At 44.2% G+C, this 12,863-nt stretch overlaps 1 protein-coding gene across 3 annotated transcripts in view; it reads left to right on the forward strand.

Moving 5' to 3' along the window:
- Positions 1 to 12,863, forward strand: part of ATP2A3 (ATPase sarcoplasmic/endoplasmic reticulum Ca2+ transporting 3) — an 89,770-nt gene that overhangs the window by 38,501 nt on the left and 38,406 nt on the right. For all 3 annotated transcript variants that reach the window (XM_034752417.1, XM_034752418.1, XM_034752416.1), the window contains one exon: positions 12,037 to 12,125. In XM_034752417.1, the coding sequence (XP_034608308.1) occupies positions 12,037 to 12,125 (89 nt within the window). The remainder of the gene's footprint in view (positions 1 to 12,036; positions 12,126 to 12,863) is intronic.

Below are 12,863 nucleotides of genomic sequence, written 5' to 3' on the forward strand. Positions count from 1 at the left end.
AGAAAAATAAAGAGGTTGTGACCAATTAAAAAAAAATTGACCGACTTCGTGTTGTGAAAGTGTTAATTGTTCCACAACCTAGCATGTTTGAGAAAGAAGACCCCATACCAAGCAGGGAGAGAGAACTGGGTAGGAGGTTGGGGGTAGTTGCATGCTCCAGTTTGCAGACCAATAGCAAGTGCATCTGATGTGAACGTATACAGCCCCTAATATGGGTTCAGTACATGGCACTCTTCTTTCAGAAGAGACCAGTAATTTTTGGTGCCTGTTTTGGGGGAGGGTACTCAACTTGAAGCACCTTAAAAAGGGGCCTGAGTTTCAGGAGAAGCTGAGCATCTCCCCTCCAACAATCAGAGTTTAAGATGGGCACCAAAAGCTTGAGGCATCCAGAATCAATCGTCACGTTTGAAAATTTCAGACATACATGCATACGTCTTGCCCTAAGTTCCTATAGCTACTCTATTTATCTTCCTAGGCATTTATATAGCTCTCCTCACAGTCGTGTTTGAGCACTTACCACCTTAGATATAACTGACCAAGCAGTGTTCTTGTGTTATTCTATATACGGATCTGTTTGAGTTTGGCCAGTCGTAGGACACACAAGTCAATCAGCCCTCTTTGCAAAGTCCTTATTGCACTGGTTCTTGAATACCATGCTAGGAGAGGTGGGCTACCTTCTGACTCGAGGAAGGACTAAAAAAAAAATTCTGCAGAGGAGCAGACTTGGCTCTTTCACAATCTCCTGGTCAATGGTTCTCTCAGATATCCTTCAGTGGTGCTGAGTTACCATGATGATGGTCTGAGAAGAAGAACCAGAACAGATTCATAAGAACATAAGAATGGCCACACTGGGTTAGACCAAAGGTCCATTTAACCCAGTATCCTGTCTTCTGACAGTGGCCAATGCCAGGTGCCCCAGAGGGAATGAACAGAACAGGTAATAATCAAGTGATCCATCCCCTGTTGCCCATTCCCAGCTTCTGGCAAACTGAGGCTAGGGACACCATCCCAGCCCATCCTGGCTAATAGCCATTGATGGACCTATCCTCCATGAATGTATCTATTCTTTTTTGAACCCTGTTTTAGTCTTGGCCTTCACAACATCCACTGGCAAAGAGTTCCACAGGTTGACTGTATTGTGTGAAGAAATACTTCCTTTTGTTTGTTTTAAACCTGTTGCTTATTAATTTCATTTGGTGACTTCTAGTTCTTGTGTTATGAGAAGGAGTAAATAACACTTCCTTATTTACTTTCTCCACATCAGTCATTATTTTATAGACCTCTATCATATCCTCCCTTAGTCATCTCTTTTCCAAGCTGAAAAGTCCCAGTTTTATTAATCTCTCCTCATATGGAAGCCGTTCCATACCCCATATCATTTTTGTTGCCCTTTTCTGTACCTTTTCCAATTCCAATATATTTTTTTTTTTTTGAGATGGGGTGACCACATCTGCACGCAGTATTCAAGATGTGGGTGTACTCTCTCTCTCTCTCTTTCATATATATATATATATATATATATAGTGTGTGTGTGTGTGTGTGTGTGTGTGTGTATGTATATATATGTGTGTGTGTGTGTGTATATGAAATAGAGAGAGAGACAGACACACACACAATATTATATTATCTATTCCTTTCCTAATGATTCCCAACATTCCCGCCGCACATTGAGTGGATGTTTTCAGAGAACTATCCACAATGACTCAAGATCTTTCTTGAGTGGTAACAGCTAATTTAGACCCCATCATTTTATACGTATAGTTGGAATTATGCATTCCTTTGCATTTATCAACATGGAATTTCATCTGCTGTTTTGTTGCTCAGTCACCCAGTTTTGTGAGATCCCTTTGTAACTCTTTGCGGTCTGCTTTGGACTTTACTATCTTCAGTAGTTTTGTATCATCTGCACATTTTTCCACCTCACCGTTTCAGATCATTTATTAATAGGTTGAGCAATATTGGTCCCAGTAGAGACCCCAGGGGGACACACTATTTACCCCTCTCCATTCTGAAAACTGAGCGTTTATTTTTACCCTTTGTTTCCTATCTTTTAATCAGTTACTGATCCATGAGAGGACCTTCCCTTTTATCCCAGGACACCTTACTTTGCTTAGGAGCCTTTGGTGAGGGACCTTGTCAAAGGCTTTCTGAAAATCTAAGTACACTATATCCACTGGATCTGCCTTTTTCACGTGCTTGTTGACCCCCTCAAAGAATTCTAGTAGATTGAGGCATGATTGGGAGGGATTGCAACTGCTTTGGAGGACAGGGTCCTCATAATTCAAAATGATCTGGACAAATTGGAGAAATGGTCTGAGTTAAACAGGATGAAGTTTAACAAAGACAAATGCAAAGTGCTCCACTTAGGAAGGAAAAATCAGTTTCACACATACAGAATGGGAAGAGACTGTCTAGGAAGGAGTACGGCAGAAAGGGATCTAGGGGTTATAGTGGACCACAAGCTAAATATGAGTCAATAGTGTGATGCTGTTGCAAAAAAAGCAAACATGATTCTGGGATGTATTAACAGGTGTGTTGTGAGCAAGACACGAGAAGTCATTCTTCCGCTCTGCTCTGCTCTGGTTAGGCCTCAGCTGGAGTATTGTGTCCAGTTCTGGGCACCGCATTTTAAAAAAGATGTGGAGAAATTGGAAAGGGTCCAGAGAAGAGCAACAAGAATGATTAAAGGTCTTGAGAACATGACCTATGAAGGAAGGCTGAAAGAATTGGGTTTGTTCAGTTTGGAAAAGAGAAGACTGAGAGGGGACATGATAGCAGTTTTCAGGTATTTAAAAGGGTGTCATAAGGAGGAGGGAGAGAACTTGTTCACCTTAGCCTCTAAGGATAGAACAAGAAGCAGTGGGTTTAAACTGCAGCAAGGGAGGTCTAGGTTGAACATTAGGAAAAAGTTCCTAACTGTCAGGGTGGTTAAACACTGGAATAAATTGCCTAGGGAGGTTGTGGAATCTCATCTCTGGAGATATTTAAGAGTAGGTTATATAAATGTCTATCAGGGATGGTCTAGACAGTATTTGGTCCTGCCATGCAGGCAGGGGACTGGACTCGATGACCTCTCGAGGTCCCTTCCAGTCCTAGAATCTATGAATCTAAGATTTCCCTTTACAAAACCCATATTGACTCTTCCCCCAACAAATCGTGTTCATCTATGTGTTTGATAATTCTTTTCTTTACTATAATTTCAACCAATTTGCCCAGTACCGAATTTAGGTTTACCGACCTGTAATTGCTGGGATTGCCTCTGAAGCCTTTTTTAAAAATTGGTGTCACATTAGCTATCCTCAAGTCATCTGGTACAGAAGCTGATTTAAATAATAGGTTACATACCACAGTTAGTAGTTCTGCAATTTCACATTTGAGTTCCTTCAGAACTCTTGGGAGAATACCATCTGGTCCTGGTGACTTGTTACTGTTCAATTAATCAATTTGTTTCAAAACCTCCTCTGACACCTCAGTCTGGGATAGTTCCTCAGATTTGCCACCTAAAAAGAATGGCTCAGGTTTGGGAATCTCCCTCACATCCTCAGCCATGAAGACTGATGCAAAGAATTCATTTAGTTTCTCTGCAATGGCCTTATTGTCCTTGAGTGCTCCTTTAGCATCTCGATCGTCCAGTGGCCCACTGGTTGTTTAACATGCTTCTGATGTACTTAAAAAAAAAAATGCTGTTACTTTGTATGTCTTTGGCTAGTTGTTCTTCAAATTCTTTTTTGGGCTTCCTAGTTATATTTTTACATTTCACTTTCCAGAGTTTTTGCTCCTTTCTATTTTCCTCAATAGGGTTTAACCTCCACTTTCTAAAGGATGCCTTTTTGCCTCTAACTGCTGCTTTGACTTTGTTGTTTAGCCACAGTGGCACTTTTTTGGTCTCTTACTATGCTTTAATTTGGGGTATACGTTTTAAATTGAGCATCTATTGTGGTGTCTTTAAAAAGTTTCTGTGCAGCTTGCAGGGATTTCACTTTTGGCATTGTGCCTTTTAATTTCTGCTTCGCTAACTTTCTCATTTTTGCGTAGTTTCCCTTTCTGAAATTAAATGCTACCATTGTGAGCTGCTTTGGTGTTTTCCACCCCACAGAAATGTTAAATTTTATTATGTTATGGTCACTATTACCAAGGAGTTCAGCTATATTCACCTCTTGGACCAGATCCTGTGCTCTACTTAACACTAAATCAAGAAATTGCCTCTCCTTTTGTGGGTTCCAGGACTAGCTGCTCCAAGAAGCAATAATTGAAGGTATCAAGAAACTGTATCTTTGCATCGCATCCTGAGGTGACATGTACCCAGTCAATATGGGAATAGTTGAAATCTTCCATTATTGAGTTTTTTATTTTTATAGCCTCTCTAATCTCCCTGAGCATTTCACAGTCACTATCACCATCTTGGTCAGGTTATCTTCAAGAGCAACCCAAAAAGAGAGAGGGAGGAAGATCTGATGAGCAGTATTAAACATTTTGTAGCTTGTGGCTATTTAGTAGGATGGGGGCACTGAAAGTATTTCTCCTCTTTGCATTGTAGGAGCCTTCAGAATGTCCGTTGTATTTATTTACTAGTTTAAAGGTTTAAAATCGACCCCCGTGCCTGGGCGTCATACTCTGTTTGAAACCAATACATAATTCACAGAAACTGAAAATACTCCTCCCATGCTGCAGAGGTGGCTCTTGTTATTTAGTATGGGAGTGCTGACGCTGTACACTGGGCTGTCCATCTAACTACTCAGATGCTTGTATGTCTCCCATCACTGCATTATCCAAGCACCTCAGAAAGCGTAACAAACCTATCCTTACAGCATCCCTGTGAGGTAGGGAAGTATTCTTATTGACTGTTTCATGCATGGGAAAATGAAGGCACGGGTAGATTAAATGACTTGCCTAAGGTCACAGAACAAATCTGTGGCAGAGCAAAGAATTCAAACTGGGTTTCCTGAGTCATAGGCTAGCAACCTAACAGAGCCATTCTTCCTGTCTAGCAGCCAGAAACTGAACCCATATCACCCGAGTACCAGCCAAGTATCTTTGCCACAAGACCATACTTTCTTGTCAATGACTACATGGTCCTTGCCTCAAGGAGTTTACAATCTGAACAGCCAGGAACTCAATGGGAAACCAGGCTGATGGTGATAACTTAGGTTTTTTTAACTAAAGCAATGGGATCATTGATGGCACTGTCTCATTGTGGGTTGATGAACCCTCCTGAGAGAAGTGGATTTTTCAGGAGGGGTATAAAAGGGGAGAGTGGGAGCTGGCCCGTTGCGGTGGGGAGGTCATTGCTTAAATGAGTAAGTAGAATTCTGGCCTGGGAGACTGTGGTGTTGAATCCTGCCTTTCTTGCCCACCCAAATGGTCCATGGAAGCCAATCAAATTAGCCACGTACTAAGGCAAGCAGAATACAGCCCTACTCATTCAGTGCTGTTTGCATATGTTCCTGGGGGAAGCACGTCCTGGATAAAAAGCCTGTGTGTGTGTGTTCAGTGCGGCACTGAGCTATGGTCATGGCTCCACCTTCCCTACACCAGAACATTAAGCCCACAGCATCATTATTCCTTTCCATCATTAGCTGCTGAAAGGTTTCACAAGCTGTTTTTTCAACCCATGTGCAAATGATCATTTGATGGCTTTCTCCATTTATCAACACCCTCCCCCACGTGCTCGGGGAGATCTGGAACATAAACCAGGCTTAACCAGTGCTGACAGGCAGTCTATACAGAATGAAATCCAAGAGGAAGTAGCCTGGGATTTGTGGGAGAGAATGACGGGCACATATGCCAAGTTTATAAACACTGGCCTGTTGATGTTTGAATTTGCTTCCTGATGTTTGAAGAACTCTTTGGTTTCTACAGGGGCTAGAAACACTTCAGTGACAAAGCTAAGAGTCTTGTAGAACAGGGCACTGAAATAGGACAGCTTAGGAACGATGTTAGCTGCTGCCTCTCTGAGCAGGCCTGGACTATTTTGGGGCAAGGGGGGTTGGGGAAACTCATGAGAGCATCACAGCTGGTTGCAGGAGGCAGGAAGGTTTGCACTAGGATTAATGCCATTGTAAAGAGGTAGAAAGCTGCAGATGGTTTCTTCTGATGAGCAAAACTACCATGGTGGAGTTGGAAGGGGGTTGCGCTTATGTAATAAGCGAATATCTGTCACCTGTAGGAGCCCAGAGGCCAATTGCTAGTCTGAATTCCTTTCTTCTGGGGGAGCAAACGGAGACCAGCCCCTTGTTATGATGCAGAATTCCGTCCCTATGGGCAGATGTTGCACTAATCGCTAAGCTATGAACGCCTGGGGTCGCTATCTTCCCCTCATCAGTTCATGAGCAAGTGGCTTAAAAACGTGGGGAAGGAAAAATTGTACTGTAATGTTGATGAGCTTTTAAAGTTCATCTAACAGCTGCCAGACGTCCGGGTTATGCCTTAGCAAGGTGAACAACCAGCTGGGGCAGAAGTGAAAACGAGCTGGGTGTTATGTAGGGTTAATCCTTACTGGACGCTAGTCCACATGTCAAAACAACAGTACCAGATTATTGGACTTGACTGGGGATGTCCCTGAATGGATGGTTATGCAGGATAAGGTGCACTGGGGAAGTTTGTATGCAACTTTTATCCCGTTGTGCTATACCTAGGCTATACCACCAGTGACAATGCCCTCCATTCCCCCTAACCAGTTAGTGCGTGGGTGGGAAAATGTGCTGTTAAAGTGTTTCCACCTTGCCCAGGGCTGGACTTTCCCTGTTCTCTTTTGCTGATAATGTGTTAAGGCCGCTGAGCCATAAATTTGCTATTTTGAGCCTGGAGCTCTCAGGTTACTCATTTGTTCAACTTTACGCCTCGGAATAATGTGTCACAGAAAGCAAATAGCCTGATTGATGGAGAGGAACCAAAGACGAACTGTAAATTCAGGTCCCTGTTTAGGAAGTCAGTCACTTGTTACCATCCTTTGGCCCATTAGTATACTCAGACAAAAAAGTCAATAGTGGAAGCAACGGATGTTTTAATCGTAAGGTTCCTATTCCAACCTCTCTCTAATGTACCCATACGTAACAGGCATTGTGAAATCCAGCTAAACTGGGCCTGTGCAGGAAATAAAATGTAGGTCTTCCCACTCGAGTCCTGAGCCTCATGTAAGCTGGTGGAATTGCCCTAGGGAAAAATCAGTTGTAGCTAACAAGGTCTATTCCTCGAAGGACAGTGTTTCTAGCAAAATCAAATCCTTTAAATGAGCAGAAAATTAACGAAAACTCCCCAGACTGGGCTTCAGATCATTCCTGTCGCCCTGGGATTGGTGCTCCACCTGCTCAAAGCTATCCCCATCCCAGTCTCTCAGGCAGCAGCCACTCCTGTGGACCTTTCACCTGAAAGAGAGCCCAGCTTGACTCTTGAATCCCAGGATGAGTGTGCAGGGCTGGCAGCAATGGTCTAAATGCACTCATTCATGGTTAATAAGGAAACAACGTCGCTATAATCATGGAAGCTCCTCTGTGCTATTGGCCACTAACTTTTGAGAGCAGAACTGCGCTTTAAGGACTGCTCCTGCAAGCTCTGGGTGTGCAGAAATCCCAGTGAAATCAATAGGGCTGTAGGTTTGGATCCTGACAGAGCTGATTTTGCGGCAGTGGACCCTGAACCACCTCTACTTTCGACTCTGTGGAAGTTCAGATCCGGATCAGCACTTCCTGGCTCTGGCCCGTTTCTAAACAGAAATGTCATTTTAAAACGCAGCCTTAAAATAAATTAACCTCTGTGTGTGGCCGACAGCTTAGATTGGGAGAAACAGGTTGTACCTGTAGCAGCCAGCGTCCTTGAGCGCTGTATGATGGCTCCAGTAACCTCCACCGCTTGCCATTCAGGAACCATATTCCTTTGTCAAATGTTCCTTTACTTTGCCAAGTTTCCCTACTTAATAATTTGTTAAAATTAACACAGAAAATCACTAGAAACAGGGAAAATAATCTGCAGTGCATAGGGGTGGGTGGGGAGCACCCTAATTTTGGAAGCATGTGTGATCACAATGCATAGTTATGTCTCTAATGCTGGTAGACACCCACTGGCAAAGACAACTAGAGAAACATGTGATAGGACAGTTGTCAAGGTAACTTCAGTTGTGTGTTTGTGTGGATACCTCAGTAAACAGACTTGTAAAGCTAATGTAAATTGACAGTGCCTCTAATGGGCAAATTGCTGCTGATGGGGTGGTGAGAGAGACGGGAAGCTATCACTCTCATCAGAGCGATTTCACTCTGGAGGCAGAATCTTCTGCCCATGTTTACAATGGGCTTCGACCATTAGAAACTCACTTGTTGCTTACGTTGGCATGAATATAGCACGTGGTGAATGGTACTGGATAGAGTGCCCTGAAGACTGATGTCCTCTATTACATAAGAGGTGTGCCCCATAGCGATAGTGCAGGCTGTATTATAGTGCTGGAGGGATGGATTGACCTGATGTTAGACGGTATGGCTGGACCAGAATTTCTCAGGTGTCTCCATCAATTTATGGTGTATTTAAGCTTTCATTTAAAATAGTTTCCAGCCCTGAAGAAAAGTTTACAAAGGAGACCTTATGATGAAGTGCTGTCTTCAGAGTCTGCAGAAAGCCTGAAACAACGAGCATTTTATTTAAACGTGATGCTAATGCTGAAACCTAATGATAGTGCAAATATTGTTAATTATTTTGCTGCTGAGTGGAGGACCTGAGTTCTGCCCTTTCTGACTGAAGTTCAGTGGGGCCAGGATGGTGTGTAGGATAGTGACAGTTGTGAAGTTATTTTGGCTGCCTGGCAACATGGACTGCAAGCTTGATAAGTGGCCTGAACAGATAATCTAGTTCTAATCTAGCTTGTAAATGCCTCTGTATCCTCTGATGAAATGTTGTTGTGTAACTTTGCTAAAGCAGCTCTTAGTAATTTGACCACAAGGTTTCTCTGGGCTTCCTACACAACATTGCGCTATTCCCCTCTACCCCTTTTCTGCCATGACAGAAGTACCTCACTGCCTCAACTGCTAACTTCCACCGTCCTGGTATAATAATCATTCTATCTAGCCGTCCCAGCCTGTCTCTGCAGGGCCTGAAATTGGAGTCTCTCCATTAACTTCAGTAGCTTTGGTCAGGCCCATAGGGAATAGCCTGTTTAAGTTTGCAGCCCTGTCATTCAGCCTGTAGGGTTCTAGTGGTTTGTTTAGTAGGATGGGGGAAGAAAACAGTTGCTCATTCATTCTCAGCACCTCTTCTTCACATGAATTCTCTTATAGAGCTGATTATTTTTTTTCATGGATCTGGCCCTAGTTCTTAATGATTTGCTGGCTGGGAGGTGAAAACACTACTCGCCATATGTGTGTGTTCTCATTCTTATGTTGCATATTTGATTTAGTTGGGGGTTGGTCCTGCTTGAGCAGGGGGTTGGACTAGATGACCTCCTGAGGTTCCTTCCAACCCTGATATTCTATGATATGGTGGCCTTGTTGACTCTACTCTGGCTTACAAAGCAAGCAAGTGTTTGGGCGTGAGCAGAGGCTGCAGAGAGCTTTAGCCTGCATGACCATTCAGCTTGTCTTCAAGGGTCACCTGTGATCTGGCTAGCCAAGCCCCAGGCTGGGAGTCAGAAGACCCTGGGTTCTGGTCTCGACTCTGCCATTGATGCACTGCATGAGCATTGTCATCTACACTCTTTGCCTTAGTTTGCTTAATCTGTAAAAACGTGTTTGCCCCCTTTTTAATGCACTTTGAGAACCTTGGATGAAAAACATAGTGTAAGTGCAAAGTCATTGTTATACACGAAGTAATATAGATTCATTAGTTCTTCCACTGTGGTTCACAGAGCTCTTACCTATTGAACAAGGCTAGTCACAAAGCTTTAGCATCTCCTTGTTTCCAGTGCTAAATCGCATAAAAAGACATCACTACTATTAGCGGTATTACAGTAGCATGCAGAGGCCCCACCAACAATCGAGGCTCCCATTGTGCTAAGTGCTATACAGACAGGTATTAAGAGGCCATCTCCCTGCCCTGCAGAGATTTTAATCTAAATAGACAAAGGCTAGTTGCATGAGCGGGGTGTGTGTGTGTGTGTGTGTGTGTGTGTGTGTGTAAATAGAGGCACAGTGACTTGCCCAGTCCCCTAGGAAGTCAGTGACCCAGCTAGGAATAGAAACCAGGTCTCCTAACTCCCTGTCCACTAGACCATTCTGCCTCTCCTCACTTTCTGATAATGCTGTTTGTGCAAACAAGCAATTGCTGTAGTGCTAAGGGTGATGTCATGAGAGTGTGAACAAGAGGAGTGCAGAGCCCATGCAGTCTATCAACAGGAGGAGAGGTAGGTCCACAAGACCAGCTACGTATTAGGGTGACCAGATAGCAAGTGTGAAAAATCGGGACGGGGGTGGGGGGTAATAGGAGCCTATACAAGAAAAAGCCCCAAATATCAAGACTGTCCCTATAAAATCGGAACATCTGGTCATCCTAGCTACGTATTAAGCTGTGCTCCACACATTTGAGCACCACTACTATAGTTGAAACCATTCCATGTATTGGGTATTCAAGAAGCCTTCGCCTGGTTCATCGTAACCAAGGGGAGTGGGTCTTACCTCACCTACTTGTTGGTCTTATCCACCTGCTTTGTCTTGTCAGTTAGATTGTCAGCTCTCTGGGCCCGGGAATGTCGTTTGCCATATGTTTATACAGTATCTAGCACAATGGGGCTGTGGCCTTATTGACCTCTAGATGCTACTGCAATATAACTGTTAAGACTAATAATTTAAAAGGTAGAGTCATACAAGAAGCATGAATGGAACAACCCATGGTTTTGTTTAATGTCGAGGGAGTGCTTTGAGAATAGAAAGTTTTATAAGTGGTCTGGAAATTCAGGCTCCTGCCTCTGCCAGTGTTGGTGGCAGGAGCTATCCCTGGCTTACTGATTTCCGCCTTCCCCTGGCTTACAAGTGAGTCTCAGACACAGTCCAAATAAACAGTGATTTCCTTAAGACCTTCTCTCCGGGCTCCTCCTCCCCCCCCCCCCCCCCCCCTTTTTTTTTTTTTTTTTTTTAAGGAAGCATTTTCCTGTTTGACCTCTTGGTGATGGTTACCAGGAGGTGGCGCTGCTCCCCAGTGCGGAGATCAACGGAACCCTTTTAGTTACATGATTTTTTTTTCTCTAATGCAAATCATAAATAACGATCAAGGCAAATCGAGCATCAACAAACCCTCTCGCAATTCAGTGCAAGGAGAAACGGGCGCCACCGATTTTAAAGTGAGCAGCTGCCACTGAAAAGCAGTCACTGGAGTGGGCAGGGAGAGCAGAGGAGATTTTGAGAGGTTAGGGTTTTTTTTGCTGTTGCTACATCAGGGAAGGAGAAGTTGGAAGGAGTTTGAAAGACAAAAGTTAGTAAAAATAGAATGTGTGGGCCTCTCACAACTTCCCAGGGTTTTATTAACTGAGCTGTTACATTCACACAGCATAGTGGTGGGTGTAATCCCCGCTCATTAGCAGCACGAGCTGATGGCCAACGGCCCCCCTTGGAAAGGGGCAGCACAGAGAGCTCTTTACCACAGCTGTTTCCTGCTGTGGCTCTTACCCCATCTGAGCTGACCGCTCTGAGCGGCTTCCTCGGGGCTGTGTTTTCCAGAGCAATTTGGACAAGCTGCGTGCCAGACCAGAAGCCATAACCCTCTCCTTCCCCACTCCAAGAAAAATATGGACAGCTCCTTAGAAGCTGGCTCTGTAGCTGCCTTCGGATCCGGGGGAGGGAGGGGAGAGAGCAAGCTAGAGGAGATGAACATGAAAAAGGCAGGGTATGGCTGGAAGGACTTAGAAGCTGCCAGAAACTGAGTGGGCATTTCTAAGCCCCCTGAGGAGAACACTGATGTACGCGTGGTATTGGTGGGATGCTGGCTAGAGAGGACAGGATTTTCTCTACCCTTAGCAGAGCTGGCTAGTGAATAAAAAGTGATCACATGGCTGCTTAAAGGCTATGGCTCTGGTGCATAAAGTCCCTAATATTGTGTGTGTGTCTCTCTTTCTGATTCCTGCAGATGTTTGTTATTGAGAAGATTGAGGGGATCCACTGCAGCCTACATGAGTTCAGTATCACAGGATCCACCTATACCCCGGAGGGAGAGATGTGAGTACTGACGCCTGGGGCAGACCAGGGTTGGGCTATGCAGAGTTTTTAGCAACTCCCTGGTGCTGAGCATCTGGTAGTCTCTGTGCAAAACTCATTTTCTACAGTGTGGCCTAGTAGATAGAGGACTGGACTGGATTCAGGAGAACTAGGTTCTATTCCCAGCTTTGCCACTGGCCTGCTAGGCGACCTTGGGCAAGTCACTTCACCTATCTGTGCCTCAGTTTCCCCATCTGTAAAATAAGGATAATGATACTGACCTTCATAAAACACTTTGAGATCTATTGAGGAAAAGCCATAAATATGAGCTGGGCATTATTATTCTTATTAATGGAAAGCGCTTTCCATGTAGTATAGCAAAGTGAGAAATGAGACACTCTGATTGTGCCCGTAAATGTGGCCCTGGATGCAGACTAAATGGGAAGGATGATCTTGTGGCGAACTTGCTGGCCCAGAACTTGGGACCAATTCCGGTTCAGTTCCCAGCTCTGTCACAGACTGCACATGAGAATGCTGTACTCTTCTCGTTCCTGTGTTGATACCAATAGATCCTGTATACAGGGCGAAATGCACCCCAGGGCAGTGAACCTGCACTAGGCCATATGAGACCGTCTACAATCACTTAAGTTCCATATTAAGGGCTTAGCTTTTACATAGGGCATTGTGCAGGCCCTCTGGATGGTGTGAATTTCACCTGTAAGATCTAATATTCGCCCATATGGGTGAATGTTATTAAGG

Source organism: Trachemys scripta, chromosome 18, assembly GCF_013100865.1.
Source record: "Trachemys scripta elegans isolate TJP31775 chromosome 18, CAS_Tse_1.0, whole genome shotgun sequence".
Lineage (NCBI taxonomy): Eukaryota > Metazoa > Chordata > Testudines > Emydidae > Trachemys > Trachemys scripta.